The 20,467-nt window shown below is 44.7% G+C and overlaps 1 protein-coding gene across 2 annotated transcripts in view; it reads left to right on the top strand.

The window, feature by feature from the left end:
- The window catches only part of SMC4 (structural maintenance of chromosomes 4), a 512,503-nt gene that overhangs the window by 273,333 nt on the left and 218,703 nt on the right, over nt 1-20,467 (top strand). For both annotated transcript variants that reach the window (XM_086944206.1, XM_086944207.1), the window contains exons 14-15: nt 4,090-4,315; nt 18,239-18,318. In XM_086944206.1, coding sequence (XP_086800332.1) covers nt 4,090-4,315; nt 18,239-18,318 — 306 coding nt within the window. The remainder of the gene's footprint in view (nt 1-4,089; nt 4,316-18,238; nt 18,319-20,467) is intronic.

Genomic DNA, 20,467 nt, shown 5'->3' with positions numbered 1-20,467 from the left:
TTGAATGGGTACAGTGGCTGAATCCATTTAAGGAAAAGGGAGTTACGGAGGCACTGCGTGCACTGGGTCTCGCGAAAATGGAAGATCTGTTTGCTGCAGGGGTCTTGAAGACCTCGGAACAGCTATCCCCCGCTCCAACGGGACCTACGCTCCTACAGCGGTTCCAGTTCCATAGAGTTCGGAGCGCGTTTAAGGACGTACTGGGCCCAGACATGGAGGAACCCCCTGAGGTACCTAAGCTCACCTATGTTATTAAATCCACGTCATCCCGTAAACTAATCTCCAATATGAACAGGCTGGGAGTCGCACATCAGCAGATCCAGCATTCCAAAGCTAGAGAGGAGTGGCAAAGAGATCTGCAGATGCCGATCGATGATGACATGTGGAGATACTGCTGCTCTAACACGAGAAGACTCTCCCTTAATGGAAGGCATAGACTGGTGCACTTTAAGTTTCTTCAGCAGGTGTACTATACACCGGAGAGGCTGCATCGATATGGACTCAGACAGTCTGCGGAGTGTGAACGTTGCCATGCGCCGATCGCAGACTTCATTCACATGGCGTGGTACTGCCCTGGAATCCAGAGATTTTGGGCAGAAGTTTTCTCAGAGCTAAACACGATCCTGGGCTCGGAGTTGACTAACGGACAGGCGCTGGCGCTACTGGGATACTCTAAGCCGCTTCCGTCTACTCAGCGCAGGCTTGTAGATGTGGCACTACTGGTAGCCAGAAGAGGTGTGGCCCAATGCTGGATGAGGGGACCACTCCCCACCAAGAAGAGATGGGCGGGTGACTTACTCTACTGTTGCACTCAGTCAGAACTCTACAGCGAGCTACTCCCCCCCCCCTAGGAGTAGGCCCAAAAATTTCTGGGGTCTCTACCAGGCATACATGCAGCAGAGTGAGGAAGTGAATTCGGACGGCGACGAAACACTGGATATCCCGGAATCCCCATAGGGTCAGGTGGAACAGTTGAAGTAGATTCCTTCAGGGGGGGGCTGCAGAGGGGGGGGGGGGGAGAGAGAGAGGTGTTTGGCAATAGCACTACTGTAGTCCGCTACAGGTCACCCAGGTCAAGGAACAGGGCTCCCAGAGTGATAGCTGTAGGAAGTGTAGTATGAACTTGCTGATAGCACTGATTGGAGTACACCACTAGGTATATTTTTGCTGGCACACAGGGGAGGGTTAGGGTTGGTTGGGGTAGTTAATTTGTTCCTAGACCTTTCTCATGTATCTAAGGTTTTTGGGCACGAGTGACAATCTGTTACGTGCAACACTCATTGGCCTATATATTCCGCTGCTCTGATGCGACTAAGCACTGTCGACTCTGGAAGCTTGCTGCACTGTACGCCGCCGGGCCCCCGGGATGCCGGCTAAATGGTTGTGTCTAACATAATTCTGCTAGGCTGACTGGATGTGTTTTGATCCAACATATATTATTAAGTGCTATGCCATGCATGCTTGGTTTTATGTGGAATAAAGGTCTTTAATAAAAAAATTTTTTAAAAAGTAGTCTCTATCAGATGTACAAGTTACTTACCATTCGGTAAAGATGTATCTGGTAGAGGCGATTCTAGCCGCAGATTCCTTCACGTCCCGCCCTTCCTCCCCAATCTGAGAGGACCTTTGGCTTGGTCTTCTGCACTCGCATCCCTGTAGTATCTCCGTACTGACAGGGTTGCTACTCACGGCTGGGCTCTGTTCTTTATTCTTTTCCCTGCCTTGGGTACCTCAGTGCCTGGTACTTCTCTTTATAGTGTTGTTCCTCACCATTCCTTTTTCCAATTTTTCTGCTCTTTCGCACACTTCTATACTCACAGTTTTCTCTGATGGCTCCGAGTTGTGGCGCGGAAAAGTTCTCCGAAGAAAACTGATGTAGGTGCTCTGGGGTGGGACTCGTGTGACCTCGCTGATATGTACACGGCCATCCCCTGGGCGGAGTTGTGTGATGCCGTCCCCCCGGCGCGTATGGATGCGGTGTCAAAATTTCCAGATCCAGTCTCACGCCTGGGGAAAATTCTGCATTAAGTAATCTGCGGCTAGAATAGTCTTTAACAGATACATCGTTTACCGAACGGTAAGTAACTCGTATGTTCCTGCATGTCCTGAGTCCAAATGGGCCCGGGGCAAGGGGTGGCATTTCCCTGGTCTGGGGAAAGCATGGGTCGCATTTCAAAGGCAACAGACCTCCTGCCTTGTTATGCAGATTACTTGGCCATCTTTTTTATTTTTTATTTTTATTTTTATGGTGTGCGCAGTTGACCCAGTGGTATTGGAGCGCTTTACACAAGCACCAGTTGTGTTAGACGGAAAATGTTTTTGTTAGGCACGGGAATATTGTGATTTGCCTATAATCCGAGGATGTTGAGCATTCTGCAGGGACTCTAACCCGTTTCCCAAGCTTTGAGGTTGTGTTACCTCCTTGGAGGAGATGACAACACCCACTACTGGAGCAGGCATTGATTCTGCCCTCAGAGCTTGGGTTTTCCCCTGCAGGAACTTGAAACCTGTCTGTGGTGGCAGGCTGATCTGCTCCAGTCAGCCAGTACACTGGTAGGTAGTCCAGTTTTCAGGTGGGCACCTCTTAGGTGTCATCTGGGTGCATGTATTACATCGATCACTGGAATCAGTGCGGGCTTATTAACCCCTTGCATGCTGATGACGGAGCGGTTCCGTCATCAGCTACGGGTGAGCTGTGCTGATGACGGAACCGTTCCGTCATGACTCCGCCCGCGCAAGGCGGAGTCAGCATGGGCGGGGAATTCCCGCCGCGCGCAAGGGGTTAATAAGATATGTTTGATACCAAAATCTCTAGTTTCAGTGAACTTATCATGTAGCTGTGCAACTTGTAAATACCAGTGTCCAGAAAATGTACTTAAAATGGCTTCCTTGTTCACTTGTAATATCTAAGAATAGACTTAGATACCACAGTGGCATATCTGCTCAAGCGGATATATCCACACTAATAACATAGTGCACCCTTCCCTAGGGCTGTACGGTCTGCTGTATGGGTGTCTTACGTATACGGCATGCAGTGCCTGCAGGCATGGCACACCACAGGTGTGCCATGTTGTGTCTTCGCATTTCTTCACCATGTCACTCAAACTGCATTGGCAGTTAGCTTATAAGTGCGGTGAGGGGTCCCTTGGGATGGCATAATACTTGCTTCATCCCTTAATGCCCCTCTTTCACCTCCGTTCCCCAGGTACCAGAGGTAATATTTACTAGTTACTTACAGGGGGTGCTAAAGGTATTGTAAACTGGGGGAACAATTGTACGGTTTTTGGAAAAGATCTGGCAGTGGGGACCCGGATTGTAGGAACCCAGTGCAGTTTTGCAATTATTGCATCAAACACCAGGTTGTAAGTGGTGGTGACCATGTCAAAAGGAGCACTTTCCTACCGTGCCCGATCACCCCGCTTTTATCCATGGGCGAAGTTTCTAGATTTTCAGTCTCCTTTCAATAAGTTACCACGTTGGGCTTTAACCATTAAAATAAACTCACTATTTCTGGCTCTATCAATCCAAGTCTATTCCGATAAATGATCAGAACAGAAGCATGTCTTGATCTGCAAGAGCCTTGATAACTGAATGTTTTAAGATGGGGGATAGCCCACAAAGTATTAAAAGATTTGCTTCGCTCATAGTCTGGTCTAAGTAATTCAATTAATTGACATATGATGTAAGTATTTAATAGATTCTTCAACCCCTTCCCATGTATTTTACTTTGTGGACATTATTCTGGGATGACTCCTGAAAGGAATCTATTTCATTTTGGTTTGTGGTATTGTGGAAAAGGAGAACCCAAAAACAAGGAGAGTAGCTTGAGGGGCCTCTAGCACGGTTTATTCTTTTAGACCCCTGAGGTCAACAGTGGGAGATCAAGACATGCATATAGAAGAGAACTACTGAAACAGGTTTGTTTATTTATTTTATCTGTCGTCCAAAAATTGAAAATATAGTATTTAAAGACAATGCATTTAAAAAAAGCAACACTCCACTGGCATTTGAAACTCATTGAGTGAAAAAGCTGAATAGTTGTACAGTGTAACCTCAGTTTAATTAATATTCTTCTGTCATTCATAATAGATGAAGGTATCTGAAAAAAACATGGATAAAATCCAAACTCCTGAAAACATTCCTCGTTTGTTTGATATGGTGAAAATACAAGATGAGCAGATTCGACCAGCATTTTATTTTGCTTTGCGTGATACTCTTGTGGCTGATAACTTGGATCAAGCAACAAGAGTGGCATTCCAGAAAGACAAGCGATGGAGAGTAGTAACATTGCAAGGACAAATCATAGAACAGTCTGGTATGTCAATTTTTATTTTCTCATGTTCTGGATATATAGCATTGTGTTATGCAGTAGTTATTTTCATCGATGTTTGCATGAAGTCTAGACACATCAGGGTTGAAGAATTGCACTACTTAAATAGCATAACCGATTCAAATCCACAATTGTTAATTCAGATTTAGGACAGCAGAAATGTGAAACTGTTACCTAAACTAATAAAAAAATAGCCATAAGCACTGCTTTAGGAAATTCCTAGTACAGGTGCTTGGGGACCAGGAAGTTTTATACCTTTAAGAGATGTCCATCAGGTCCTGAATGTTTTCTTTTCCTTAGTTCATATATTCTGACTCACATGGGTCTTTTGCTGTAAAAGTAATTCCCCGCTATGAGCATGAACCCTAAAACACTATATCCGATATCAGTTCATAAATTTCCAGATAGGGTGCAAATGTCCATATACTGCCATCAGCACCCTTCATGAGTCTATAAAAAGAAAGCAACAATTTTGTAGACTACCGTACTACAATAAGCCCTGTCTTTATAAAATTGTAGGAAAAGCACTGTTTACTTTATTTTTTAAGTTTACTCCTGTCCCTTTTATGATTCCAGTAGCTTCTACTACCCATGATGGTTTGCACAGGCAGCTGCAGAGGTTTTCTTACAACTTGAGTATTTTTTTACCTTCACTCAACATCTGTACCACCGATTTATCAATTGAACCTATTTTGATTCCATTTTATTAAAAAAAGATTCTGTAAAAATGCCTTCACTCTTAGCAAATTGTCCAGCCTCTGGAAGGAGGAACACAGCCATTGATCTACAAAAGAATCTAGTTTGTTGTCCTTCCTCAAATTCAGGGAAGAAATGTTTGTTTTGTCAGAAAATATCCTAAAACATATTAAATGATAAATGCATCCAACTGAAAAAATTAGAGAACATAAATGCTGTAGGTAAATTAGAGCGCCTGAGGGCTAAGGAGGAGCAGAAAAGTGCCTGAGAACATCTCCAGCTGTACATCTTCGACAGAAAAGGATCCAGCACCTTGTAAAGTCCTCTTGCATAGGGATCTCTAGAGAGGATTACGAGTAAGCTATAAGATGCTATTACCACTATTGTCCGTAACACTACCAGTCGATGTTGAAGAACGTGCTATTAGGGGGCGTGGTCTGGCCACGCAGGAAGATGGCCGCCTGAGAATCGAGCTCCGCTGTGGGACGGACCCCTGACGGGCTATTCTCCCGTACCTGCATCTCCGGATTGTCTTCTTCGTGCCCCGCTGTCACCGGAGGACATGTGGATGGTTCTGGTGGCTTTTTCTTTAAAAAAACGACGATACTTCCTGATATCCGCGTGTGGGTGAGATGAGCGCTCCGCTCTGTTGACGTTCTCCGGGGCCTGCTAGTCGCCTCAAGCCGTGCGTGTCCTCGCCACAAGGCTGCGCCTCCTACTACCACAGAGCCGCGCTTCCTCACATCGCAGGGCCGCGCCTCCTGCAGCCTTGCGCATGCCCCAGCTTCGCAGCGCCTCCTCCTGCTGTCATAGGGAGAGGCTTTTTATTAGCTTTGCCGGCAAGGTTTTGGTTTTCCTCTTAAAGGGAAAAAAATTAATCCAAATGACTCCGACATTTCTCCTCATATATTGCCCTTACAACGGAGCTACACAGTTTTTGTTACTACTACTCACCTTTACAGCTGTCTCCTAACTACCACTCAATTTGACTTGTCTATACATGGTATTTTGTAGAAGAGTTAAATATTATTATAGAAGATCTTTTCTCCTCACACATGGTGCCAAAGACTGTCTCCTCATACTATCTACACAAAACAACTGACTATATTACTGGAAGTGTGCCTATATTTTTCTCAGGGCCAGTTCTTCCTGTAATGATGATATATGTGCTATCTCAATTGCCTTTAGCCTGTTGTTTTGCAACATAGTCCTAGGAGGAATGTACCTACGCTATATGTATTGCTCTCATATGACGCGTCCTCACCTCGCAACGGCGCGCTTCTTCAGACTTTGAGTGCATTCATGTGCACATTGTGCTTCCTCTTAATGTTGTGACATTGTTTCTTTATTCACACAAGAAACCTACAGCTCTTCCTATTTGCCTTAAGCCTGCTGCTTCATGTCTTAATTGTTCTTTGTTGCGTAAGCTGTTCTTTTTCCATGATGCTTTATGGCGCGCAACGTTTTCTATTATTGAAATGAGCCTATGTATATGACGGGGCCCGTTTTTTCATTTAATGTGCTTTTTCCATTTTGCCCGCTATAGGATTGGAACCTGTATATGAAACTACATATTTAATATATCAGAATGTTTCTTGCTTAAGGCTAGTTGACTTGCTGCATGTTTCATTTTCATATACGTTCTGGTTTAACCATTTTCACCATTACCCGGATTGATGCTGTGTGCTATTTGTTATAGATATTAACCCCTTTTCTTATTACAGGCCTTTTCTTCATTGTATTATTGCAGTTTACATATGATTTGTTGAAGAATAATTGCTTGTTGCTTTCCTCTTTTGGTGGTAAATAACTCCCCTCAGCTTATTTCTTGTGCAGAATTTAATTGTTGTTTCCGTAAGTGATATATACTCAGCTCTGTTTGTGATATTGCATTCTATATTGTGCTACTCTCCTTACTTTCTGTAATTTATTAATCATTGCTTCATACCGCACTACCACGTCAATTTGCTTTTGTACAGCGTCTGTGAAACGGAAAGTGACAATGTCTCTTGTCTCAATGTTCTCTGGAACAATCTCTTGCAGAACTTCTTAAAATTAATCTGGCTCTCCGCTGGACCTATGGCCGGCTAAACATTACAAATCCTTAGCTCCCATTCTTAATCCCTTTATGAACAGAATATGGAATGACTCATTACAGCTGGGAGTTTTCCCCGACACCTGGAAACAAGCACCCCTGGTTCCGATAATTAAGAAGGCCAGCGCCGATCCCTGCGAGCCTGCCAACTACAGGCCTATTTCTCTACTGCCTGCCCCTGCTAAAGTACTAGAAAGACTTGCTCAACAACAACTAGCCAGCTTTCTCGAAACATCAGGTGCTTTTCACGATTCTCAGCACAGCTTTAGACCAGGATACAGCACTGAGTCGGCTCTCATCGAGATGTCAGACGCAGTAAGATGGAGGCTGGACGAGGGATCAAGAGCGGTGTTGGTGCTGCTGGACTTGTCGGCAGCATTCGACACCGTCTCCCACCCCCTCCTCCTTGATCGCCTGCATTCAAAAGGTATCCAGGGCACGGCCTTAGGATGGATTTCATCCTTCTTGTCTAGCCGGACCCAGGCAGTGTTTACCCCCCCCCCCCCCCCCCCCCATTCATTTCTGAAAGTCGTCCGCTTCGGTGGGGAGTCCCTCAAGGCTCCTCGCTGAGCCCCCTCTTATTTAACGTTTATCTTTCCCCACTTTTCGATATCATCTCCCAAACTGGTATAAAGGTCACCTCCTATGCTGATGATATCCAGCTTATGTTTTCATTTGATAACATCTCTCCCTCAACTTTTGATCCATTAAAAAATTGTCTCCGTACTATTGCCCATTGGATGGACAATAATTTTCTTAGATTGAATGCTGGGAAAACGGAGGTCCTCTTTTTTCACCAGCCTTCTCCACTTGACCCTAATATTTGGTGGCCTACCGACTTAAGTACCCCCCCCCCCCCCCCCCCCCCCCCCTCCCAAAAGAATCTGTGAAGAATCTTGGAGTGAGATGGGACTCCAACCTTACTTTTTATCATCAAGTGCATACAGTCTCTACTGCCTGTCTAGCCAAGATTAGAATGATAAAAAAGTTCATTCACTTTCTGCCGAGTAACACCAGGAAGATTGTTGTCCAGGCGTTGATCACTTCACACCTGGACTACGCCAATGCCCTCTATTCTGGCCTATCTGCAGGGCTCAGTCATCGCCTTCAGACAGTACAGAATGCAGCGGTGCGATTGGTTACCGGTCTCCCCCTACGTGAGCACATTACCCCTCACCGCCGCAAACTCCACTGGCTACCACTGCAAAAAAGGGCCGAATTTAAAGCTTTGGTACTAGCTCATCGGGCAATGCAGGGTAAAGGCTCTGCATATCTGTCTTCCTGTTTGATTCCTTATAATAACTTCAGGACCCTACGTTCCTCGTCAAAAAACTTCCTGTCGGTTCCTAGATTTAGGAAATCCCGCTCAGGTGGGAAAACTTTCCCAGTGTTGACATCGGCCCTATGGAATAAACTTCCTATTGCCATCCGGCTGATCAAAGATGAACAACCTTTCCGGCGAGCACTCAAAACTCACCTGTTCTGCTGAGTTACTTCTGCCTTAATTTACCATCAAAGGTCTGTATGTAGTTATACAGGAGCGCCGGGACACCCCGTTGGGGTAGCTGTGCGCGATACCAAAACACACTAAAATAAATAAAATAAATAAATAATGTCTAGTAACAGGAACGGTAGTAAAATACTTTACCAACCACTGAGGTTGTAAAACAATCTGCTAGTTTGCCAGCGAAAGGGAACTTGTCTTCATCAAATGTGCCCCAAGCTTCGGCACCTTGTGATGACCTGTCCCTATCTGACACCATGCAAAGTATTTTGCAGGAGCTTTCTGGGGTCAATTGTCGATTAGAGGGGCTAGGTGTCACAATCTCATCCTTGGCTGGAGAAACTAAATCAATTAGAGCAAACCTCTCCACTTTTCATACAAGAATTGAAACTCTTGATTCTAAAATACTGGTCATGGAGAGCCGCTTGGATTCAATTCAAACTTCGGAACAGGATCTTCTTTTTCTGCACAGCGAAATCATTGATTTGGAAGACCGCAGTCGAAGAGACAATGTCCGTTTTTTCGGATTTCCAGAGAACATTGAAAGAAATGACGTGAAATTGTTCCTCTGAGATACTCTTCCACTTATGACTGGTATTTCCTTTGCTCCACCTCTTGAAATACAACACGCTCACAGAATTGGCCCTCTACGTCCGGATTCCTCTGTGAGACCAAGACCAATTATTGCTTGTTTTCTTAAGCATGAACAAACTCGACAAATGTTATCTTTGGCCCGCTTGCGAGGCCCCTTTCTCTTCCAAGGTCATACTATTTATGTAGCTGCAGATTTCTCCAAAGAGACTAATGAAAGACTGAAGGCATTCCTCTCCATGTGACCTCAATTACATCAGCTAGACATTAAGTACGGATTATTTGAACCTGCACGCTTTCGTATTACCAGGAATGGAGATTCCAAGGAATTCTTTGACCCGGCACTCCTGCAACAATTCTTGGATGACATCAAATCTCACAACATGGAAACACAATCTTCCCATTGTGAACAGTCTCAACTGTCTTCTTCTACCTCCTCAAATATGCCAATTCAACATTCACGCAATCAGTAATTCCAGGCAGCGGGGTAGAGATATAAACAGTTTTAATCGTTCCCAGGATGATAGAGTTTCAGCTCTGCATTCCATTTCTACTCTAAAGAACCACAGAGAGACAAATCTAGATTGCCTCTTAAAACACCTTCAGATGTTGACTGAATTATCCTTTATAGTTCAATTGTTTACTTCTGTGTTTTGTTGTTTCTCTAATCATATCTTGTATTAAACTCCGCTCTTTCTTATATTGCAATATCTGCTCTGTTATTTCATGATTTATAATCTGCACTATTTTCTATTCTAAAAACGCATGTTTTCCTAAAATTATATTGTTAATTACATGTTCAGACATAGTTATCAGCATTTCACATGCTTTCTCTTCATTATTGGTTTCCTCCTCTTGGAAGTATTGGCATTCTTCAATTTAAAGCTGTATGCTTATTACTCTCAGTTATTTTAAAGATTGTAGTTACTATTGCTATCCACTTGCTTCATATGTTCAAATGGTATCAATTTGCGTCCTTCTCCATCTCCCTTTCTTTAAAATTAGTATGTTTACCTCTTGTCATAAGTTTTAGATCTTAGAATAATTTCATCTTTTCCTAAAACATCGCTCACCACTTTATATTGTTTAATGACTATGGTAAATTCTATTATCTCCTTTCTTTGTGTACAAAATTCTTATTATACATTCTACAACCTGTTCTCTTCTATTGTATTATTGTCTTTTATACTTTAGTCTGTTTATCAACTGCCAATTTATTTCATTCATTTGTCTTCGTTTATTTATGGATATTCATTTTCTTTTTCATACCTTTTCTTTTATGCGTTATTGCTCTCTCAATCTCTCATTCTTTTGTCCTCACTTACTGTACTCTTCTCAATATTTTCTTATAGTCCTATTATATTATTTTGACTGTTCCTATTTCATTGCTTTATAGTACAACATTATATGTTATGGTTTATTATGGTTATTATAGTACTGCATTGAATATTTGATATTTCTGGTATTTTTAATGTATTCTATATTATCCTCTATTTAAATGATCCGTATGTTTATTTATCTCAGATGGGTAGTACGCCCAGGCCCGCGGTTCCCAGCTTAGGTTCCCTAAATATTCTCCTATCTTATTTTTCTATCCACTTCTTCTAACTTCCCGTTTCATTTTTCTTCTATCTTTTCTTCTTTTATATACAAAACACTTGCTTTGCTTTTCTAAATTACTCACATCTTTTTATTCTTTCTATTTCTCTTCCATCAGATTCTCTTAATTTCAATACTTTTGTCACTTGATAACCAGAGTAACATCCCTCTCCACCCTTCCCTGCGCCCTTATTTCTCCTCCTTTTCTCTATTCTGTTTTCGAAGTCCTTTAACATGTCTCATAATCATTCTTTATCAGTGGTTACATGGAATGTTCACGGCTTTGCCCATTATATTCAAAGAAAGTTCTCTCCTATTTACACTCCAAACATGTGGACCTAGCTTTATTACAGGAAACACACTTTAATGACATTGAATCCAGTAAACTCAGTAGAGACTGGGTTTGGAAGGTTATCCATAGTAGTATCTCCAAAAATGATCCCACCAACCCTAATCCTGTGCGTAAATGTGGAGTAGCCATTCTTGTCCGAAAGTCACTTCCCTTCACTATCTCTTTAAGACATGGTCTGACCCGGATGGTCGCTATGTTTTTGCTAAACTGCGAATTGGGAATTCTTTCATTTGTCTTGGTTCCATATACGCTCCAATTGGTGCTAAAAAACAATTTTTTTCTCCGATTGAATAATCTTCTTACAGAGATCAATGCTTCTCAATACCTCATTGGAGGAGATTGGAATTTTGTTTAAGATCCTATCCTTGATAAGACCGGTCGGTTTGATAACGCCAGCAATGCAGATAGAGCCATCATGCAAGATATTCTCGTCGACAACGGTCTAGTTGATCTTTGGCGGCCTAGTCACCCACAGGATAAGGAGTATACTTTATTTTCGGCCCTACATGGCACATTTTCTCGTCTAGAATATTTCCTTTTATCACACAAGGCAGTTAAATTGGTCACAGATTCAAAAATCTTGGAAGCCTCCATATCTGACCGCTCTCCTGTTCTTATGTCTCTCGAATTGGGTCTATCCAGACCAGGACGTAAGCCATGGAGAATGAGTTTGCACAAATATAAGACACCTGGAGGTAAACTTCTTTTACAATCTCATCTTCAAGATTATCTTACTATCAATGAGAATTCAATCTCTTCCAAGAGGACAGTCTGGGCAGCAGCTAAAGCTACTATTAGAGGACAACTAATGCGCGATGCTGCTCTAATTAACAAAAACAATATTGCTAAACAAACAGAACTCTAATAGGATATTCAACACCATTCTCATTTGTATATTTCGAATCCTACTTTACAGAATTGCAAAATGTTAGAACAAGCACGTATGTCTCTTAATGGTCTTTTTACATCTAAGGCTGAATATGCCTAACAAAAGATGAAAGGGAGACATTATGAACAAGGAGAAAAAGCTGGTAGATTATTGGCTGCACAATTACGTCAGAGAGAGGCTGCTATGGCAATTCCAGCTATTAAGTCCAACCATGGAGAAATACTTACCAGACCTCAAGAAATAGTTGAGGAATTTGCTTCCTTCTATATATCTCTCTACTCCCCAAGCGATCAACTACATTTAACTAAAATGTCCACCTTTTTAACCAGGTAACTCTCCCACGACTTTCTGGTGATGGCAGAGTTTTTCTTGATGGTAATATTATGAGAGATGAGATTTCTTCAGCTATTACTGCCTTACCCTATCATAAGGCCCCAGAAGAGGATGGTTCCCCTCCTGAATTTCATAGATGGACTGGTCAGAGTATGATAGATACTTTACATGCTGCGTTCCTAGAAGCTGGTAGTCCTCTTTAGGTTCCCTTTCTAACAAAGCAATTATAGCTGTTATGCCCAAACCTGGCAAAGACCCTCTCTTGTGTGGCAGTTATAGGGCTATATCTCTTCTAAACTTTGATATCAAGATACTAGTCAGTATTCTTGCTTCCCGTCTTCGCAAAGTTTTGCCTCCTTTAATCCATAATTCTCAAGTTGGTTTTGTTCTGGGTTGTTCATCCCGAAATAATCTTCCCACAAGTTATGGTCAGCTAAGCACTTGACAGAGGATTCTCTGGTTCTCTCACTTGATACTGAAAAAGCATTTGATCGTATTGAATGGGAATATCTCTTTACAATAATGCATCGATGTGGCTTGGGTGATCAATTTATTAATAAAGTACGTTTACTATATGATAGTCCACTAGCTCAAGTCAATTTTGGAGGCTTCTTATCTACCTCCTTTCCTATTCGTAGAGGTACCTGTCTTCATCTTGGCAATGGAACCTTTGGCTGCAGCAATTCGACAATCTAATGAAGTTGTAGGTGTTCCTCTTCCAATTGGCCATTCCAAAATGTACCTATACGCAGATGATATTCTTCTTACTCTCACTGACCTCCCTCGTTCTCTTCCTGCTCTTCAAATTATTACTAACTTCTCCTTCTCAGGTTATAAAATAAACTGGGACAAAAGTGAAGCGTTACCCATTTCCATTGGTACTACGAAGACTGCAATTTCCGGATACCCTTTTCATTGGCAATGTGAAAAGTTGGCCTGGTATATGATCACTATTCTAGTGAACACCTTGCACCAGTCCAAACAACCCTTATGGTGATGGTTGTAAGTCAACCTTATAGACCAGCTATCCTAGTGGTAGCGTGGACAGAACAGTCTTAGGCTAAAAGACTCTTGAGGGCGTGTAAAGCCAGCTGTTTTACCATATGTAACCCCTTGAATTCCAAATGAAAGGACACCACACAGGATATATATAAAATATATATATAAAATATATATATATGTATTTATTCAGTAACGCACTCCTCTGGACTCTTTATGAGAACAGAGGCAAAAGCACATCACAAGTTACTCTTAGAAATACTTTAAATAGCACAATTTACAGTTAGGCCCTAGGAGCGCGTACAACCATATACTAAGTAAGTGGTATAAGAACCACAACTTGAGAAAAGGAGAGGCCTAGGGCCTAGAGAATCGCTGGGGCTACACTATCTGACCCTTAGGTTAGGAGTAGGAGGCCCACAGGCGGCGCGTGCAGTGTCTTAGCACACACACACGTGAGTCAATGTTAAGTCAATGAGAACTTAGAGTTTAGAAAAAGGAGGATTTAGGACACTTCCGGTCTAGCTAAAAGGAAACAACTAAAAACCTAGACACTAGGATAGTCAATACCCTTGGGAGCACCGAAGTACTTGCGTTAACTCACCCACAGGAAGCAGGTGCATTGGTGTGAAGATGTCAGGTTTCGCCGTTGAAGAGTATGGAGCCTGTGAAGAAAGATGCCGCAGACGACCAGGAGGAAGATGTCCGGGTGGATCGAGGATTAAGAGGACCTGAAAGCAGAGGGGACAGAGTCTGGGTCACAAGCCAGTGACCGGGTGGAACCAGGAAGGAACCAGACGACGTCTAGGAGCAATCAGGTGCTGTTGTGAAGCTTGTCTCTTCAGCCACGCGGACCAGGCGGCATCTAGGACAATCAGATGCTGGAGAGGAGCTGTCCCACGAAGGTTCTTGCAGATGGAGGGGTCGACCGCTGGATTGGAGTCAACAAGCCTTGGCAAAGGCAACCCACGCAGGCTACATATAAGGCTTCTGATGCAGACCAGTAAGGTCTGAGGTGCCTCACCTTCGCAGGGAGGCAAGGGCCCGTCTGGAGCAACCAGACCAGCGAGTTGGTTTCGAAGGATTGTCGTCAGAGGATACTAGCCAACGGGCCAGCAACCGGACAACGAGTCGAGCAGAACACAAGCAGAAGTGCCCCACGCAGAACTCGTGGAGGGCTGATCCTCGGTGCAGGTCGAGCTCTGATTCGGGGCTTCTCAGTCCCTAGTGCACAGCTTCGAGGATACCTCAGGAGCTTCACAGGTAGCAAGTCGTGGACTTTTCAAGATGTCCGGTCCCACGTGTCCCGTCGCCTCCACGGATCTCAGCTATGCTGCAGGCGTGAAGAGAGGGTCAGAGGTCTGGAAGTCTGGGACTGGTCAGGCTCTGTGCTCGGGTCCCGGCGGGAGCGTCGACAAAGCAAGCCGTTGATTTGCTGGATGGTGCCTGGTTGCCCTGGGTGGTCACTCCTTGGCCACAAGGGAGATTCTTCAGTCTTCAGCTTCAGCAGAATGTCGAAGGTCCAGAGTTTCGTGTGAAGTTTAGATTTCAGGATTAATCTGAAGTCCTAGGACTCAGCTCCTACCTTTATACAACTAAAAGGGGCTGGATTACTTTCTAGGTCCCTCCTATGGGTGGGACCAGGAAGGGGGGTGGTTACACCCCCTTTCCTTTGTCCAGTTTCGCTCCAGAGCTGGGGCTGGAGTGCCCCAGCAACTGGTTTGAACTGGGGTATGCATGAAGCACCTAGTGTGCCTCAGGCAGTACCACAATCTATTCAGCCCTCCCTATCCCAATACACAAAGTCCTGTCTGGGGTGGTGCTTGCACCTCTCCAGGCCGGAAACCTATTTTCCAAACCTCCCTGACTGGAAGGACTCCCAGCAGCAGGAGGTCAGACTTGTGTCTGTGGCAGCAGCGTCCATTTTGTGACGCTGGGGTTCTGGTTAACTTTAACCAGGATAGTCAGCAACATGTCTTTTCCCTCTAGAAGGGTGGAATGCTACCCCCGTCGCCAGAATTGGCGAGGGGGTAGTATTCCAAAGCGTATAACACCTTACACGACCTGTTTAGATGAAGCCAAACCAAAGTTAGCATTTAACCGCGAGGATTATAATGCACTTAAGAGTATATGGTATGGCGTTATCATAGAGCAGCTATAAGGACATGGTTCCGAAAGCTGCAGACAGGCTCATCTCATGCTAGAGCACCATCTCACACATAACCAAGCACTCTGCCTCCAGGATTGTTAAGGTCTGCCATAGGAGTGACTTATAGGTTACTGTGTGTCTATATATAAGGGTAGATATAGGAATACTATACCTAAGCAAGGGATGATTACACAACCTTGCCCCAGCTGAGTGATCAGCCAGTTGTGTCAGTTTGGATGGCCAGCCAGGGGTGGCATAATACATGCTGTAGCCCCTGGTAGGCCTTAGGTGCACCTATGCCTTGGGTACCTATGGTACACAATACAGGGACTCACAAGGGTGACCCAATATCCAATTGGAGATGTACCTAGAGTCCATTTTACCGTGAGAGCATATAGCCTGGGTTCCTGATTAGCAGGATCCCAGGCCAACTATGTCGAAAACCAGCTAAACACAAGGCAAAAAATCTGGGATAACCACCATAGTCAGGTATCCACCTTCCTACAGTGCACAACAAAGGCTGTGGATCCTCTCTGCACCCCTTTCTGAGGTTCTCCTCTTCCTTCTTTCTCTTGCCCAGCAGGGCTCTGCTCTGGGCACTATCAAGGGCTACCTTTCTGCTCTTTCCGCCTTCTTGAGGCTACCTGATCAGCCTTCTTTGTTCAAGTCCCCAATTGTAAATAGGTTTTTGAAGGGCATCACGCACATGTTCCATCCTGCTCCTTTCGTGATGCCCCAGTGGGACTTGAACCTTGTTCTCACTTATCTGATGTGCGGTCCCTTCGAGCCGCTTCATAACTGTCCTCTCAGTCTTCTTACCCTTAAGACTGCTTTCCTGGTTGCCATCACCTCTGCCAGGAGAGTGAGTGAGCTCCAGTCTCTTTATTCCAAACCTCCCTTCCTTTCTGTCCATCCGGACAAGGTTGTGTTGCGGACAAGACCCTCTTTCCTGCCCAAGGTAGTCACAGCCTTTCACATCGGGCAGTCCATCTTGCCCACCTTCTTTCCGCCTCGGCATCCCTCGAAAGAGTAAGAGAGGCTCCACCGTCTGGACCCAAAACGTGCTCTCTCCTTCTATCTGGATCGCACACGCTAGTTCCGGGTGGATGACCAACTCTTTGTTGGTTACGCGGGTGCTAAGAAGGGACGGGCGGTGCACAAACGGACCATCTCTCTGTGGATCGTGTTGTGCATCTGGGCATGCTACTCCTTGGCTAAAAGGGAACAACCTGTTGGGCTGAGGGCCCATTCCACTCGGGCCACGGCGACTACTACTGCCCTGTGCCGGGAAGTCCCCTTGCATGACATTTGTCAGGCAGCTACGTGGGCTTCGTTGCACACGTTCGCAAGACACTACTGCCTGGACAGCCAAGTCCGGAGGGATGGCTTCTTTGGCCGTTCCATCCTCCAGGACTTTCTGGTGTAATTATTGGTTCGCAGACCCACCACTGGGCTTGGTATTGCAGGGGTATCTATTCTAAGGTAAGGAATCTATTACTAACGTGTCTCTTTCAGATGCACAAGTTACTACTTGTGTAACGATATATCTGTAAGAGACATTAGTTAGTGATAGATTCCTTACTGACCCACCCATCCTTCCTGTTCTGCGAACCGATATCTAGGGTTAAGGTCATCCCCTTTCAGGGCCCTATTTCATGGCACCAGTTTTGCTTTTTATCATGGCTCTGCGTTTCTGGCGTGGAAAAGCTGTGTATAAGAACTGACGTCCACACGCGGAGGCGCCGTCTAAGTACTCTGACGACGGACGCGGAGCTGCGGACGACGCCTACCGACGCGCATGGGTACTGCTACGCAAAAATTTCCGTATCCAGTCTGACGCCTGGGGATATTCTAAGGTAAGGAATCTATCACTAACTAATGTCTCTTACAGATATATCGTTACAGAAGTAGTAACTTGTGCATATATCTGGGATTGCGACAAGACACGTTTCATGTGAATAATTACATTAAGACATTCTTGGGCCGGTGAATTGAGTGTCTGTATCAGATTGCATGTGTGTTCTCTAGCTGCAGTAATCGTACATTCATGCTTAAAAGTTTGTCTTTCTCTAGGGTTAGGCATGGGGACTCTGGTCCGACAGGCTGCACTTTATGGTTCTAATCCTCCACTTTGTTTTTGCCTTTCCTGATCTCTTCCATGCCTGTGCCTTGTTTTTTTATTCTTTTCCAATCCTGCTTGCCCCCAGTGCCCTTGCCAAGCTCACTTGTCCCCAAGCACTCCATCCACTGTCAATATAGCAACAGGTGACCATCTTTGAATTAGTTGTAAGCCATAGTGCATATAGTGGCCTTCTTGAATCGGTGTTATGCTGTATGAAAAACACGTTCCCATATGGCGATCCTTCTGTGCGCCTGTACCACAGGCCAGCTTACACTATTTTTTCCCCTTTATCTATTGCAAACAAAAACAAGCGTTGCCGAAGCCAATGGGATTCTGCCCTTTTTTCACAGGTGAGGCTTATTGGCTTTTCTGCTGCCTATTCTAATTCTTTTCTGAGCTAACATCCCTTGTTAAATAGGATTTTGGTTGGCTTGAGGTGTTGATCCTCATTGGGAATATAATCTTGTGTACATTGGACAGGCAAACACTTATTATGGCTTTCAGTTTCATTTTATTTGTTTTTCTAGTTAAAATGTCTCCATTCACTTTTTGTAATACCTTTGCTTCTACTTTCACTAGGCACAATGACTGGAGGAGGAGGAAAAATTATGAAAGGAAGAATGGGGTCTTCAGTAATGGTAGAGATTTCAGAAGAACAGGTCTGTAATAAAGTTTTAAAGAATGACCTTTGTGTTTAATATTTATATGTAAAAAAAACCTTTTACTGTGCTTTAGGTTCTATTTGAACGTATAACAACATTTAGCAGTTCACATAGTTCTTTTTGAATGTACAACATTTAGCAGTTCAGACATAAGTAACGGCGTAGGCTGGTTGGGAACATTGGATAGTTCTTAATTGTCCTGTTACTAAACTGTACAAGTTGCACAGTGCATGGGCATGTAGTTTGTCAACACGAACTCCACAGCTCCATGTTGACTTTACTGAAGACTGTGAAGTTTGGAATCCGACTTCTCAGCGTAATAAACCCACGCGGATGCCAGTGATGGATGTATTATAACATGCACTCAGCATCTTAGAAATGGCCCCTGAAAAACGGCCATCTAGTGTATTGGCTGACTGGTTGCTGCCAGCCCACCACCACCAGGCAGGTCTTTGACCTCATGGGGTGAGAGCCTTTGTGCTCTCGGAGGTCAGAAACAAAGCCTGCACTGGGTGGAGGTGCTGCTCACTTCTCCTAGCAGGGACATCAACACTTTGCAGGGACCCTCATTGGCTCTCACATTGTGTTATGCTGAATTGGCAGCTCCAATTAGTGGAGCTGCCTGCCCCCCTGTCCTAACTTTTTGGCAGCAGAACGGGGGGGGAAATGAGTAAATCAGAGTTTCCACCTCAGCCTGGCACACCCTAGAGTCACCAGGAGCTGAGGTGAACCCCTCTCTTAAAAATTCTCCATCTTGCTTTGGAGAATTAGGCTAATATGAACACGGTTGTTCCCCTCTACCCACAGGGAGAGGGCACCCAAAGGGTGTAGTCACCCATTGGGACAGTAGCCATTGGCTACTGCCCCCGACCTCTAACACCCTTACATTTAGTATTTAAGGGCTCCCTCAAACCTTGTTCCTCAGATTAGAAGACCTAAGAAGGACCATGGAGCTATGCAGCAGCAGCAAAAATGACTGACTGTTCTATTCCATAAAGGTACCCTAATATAGGCTCGGGTAACATCATAACCTTTCACCTATATTCTCCACTACATAACATACAAAAGCCCTACCGACCTGTCTCTTCCTCCGGTGATCTTGCTCCCAAGAAACCTGTGTGGCCTGCAGCCAGCTACCGCTAAGAACCTCGGAGGACCTGTGCTGTCTTCAACAGAGACTCTTGTCTCCTGAGGACACTAGATTTCTCCAGCAAGAAACCAATTCAAGGGCTCCTGATCCAGTCAGATCTGCAACAATTGCTCAACTCTGCGCCCACGGACCGAGTCCAGGTGGCCCTCTGGCCCAGCGAGGTCACCCCAGCGATCCTTACCTGGGATCTAGTGTTAAACGCCCTCCCCTGACCATCACCTCGATGCCTGCAGTCTCAACCTGAAAGTTCTTCCTGACTGTAAACGGTAATAAACCCAATGCCCAAAAACACCACTGCACCTGCAGCCCACAGGCCTCAGAGTGCCCAACCAACTGTGTCCCAGCATCCCCCCCACTTTCCAACTTAACTTCCCAGTCTTGGGATTCCTGCAACCAGTATTCCGGGTCAAGCCTGCAGCCGTATTCTCAAACCGAGGATCTCCATTGGTGTTCACAGGGCCATCAATGCTCCGTTTGCACCCTGCATCTAGCCGCCCTTGTGCCGCTAGTGGTAAAGTCTGTGTGTATTTGATGACCCCATAAGTGCTGACCAACCCCCAGGGCCTGTATGCCTGACCTGCAGGTACTTAACTGTAACTAGTGCCTCTTCGACTTGCCTCCATAGGATAACATTTGGCCCAGTGACCTCTACATTGACCAAATACCCTCAAGACTGAATCTCAAAACAGATTACCTACCTGTAAGTTACTCACCTGTCTTTCCCCATAGGATTGCATCGATCTCACTGTATTGTACTACGTGTGATCCTGAATACATAGTATCGATTTCTGATGGATACTTCTGCCTCCGGATTCCTCACCTTTTGAAAATGCCCTGCACCAGCATTCCGCGAGAAATTATTTCATAGCTCTCCCCACGCCGACGACACAATGGACCGGCTCCGCACCCGGCATCGCATGACGTTAGTTCCCTTTTTTCCGCGCTGTCAACGCCAACGGATTTTCTGGGCTCTCCATTTTCATAGAGAGAACTTTG

This window comes from Lissotriton vulgaris, chromosome 11, assembly GCF_964263255.1.
Source record: "Lissotriton vulgaris chromosome 11, aLisVul1.2, whole genome shotgun sequence".
NCBI classification, from domain to species: domain Eukaryota; kingdom Metazoa; phylum Chordata; class Amphibia; order Caudata; family Salamandridae; genus Lissotriton; species Lissotriton vulgaris.
This window is presented reverse-complemented; position numbering and strand designations above follow the sequence as displayed.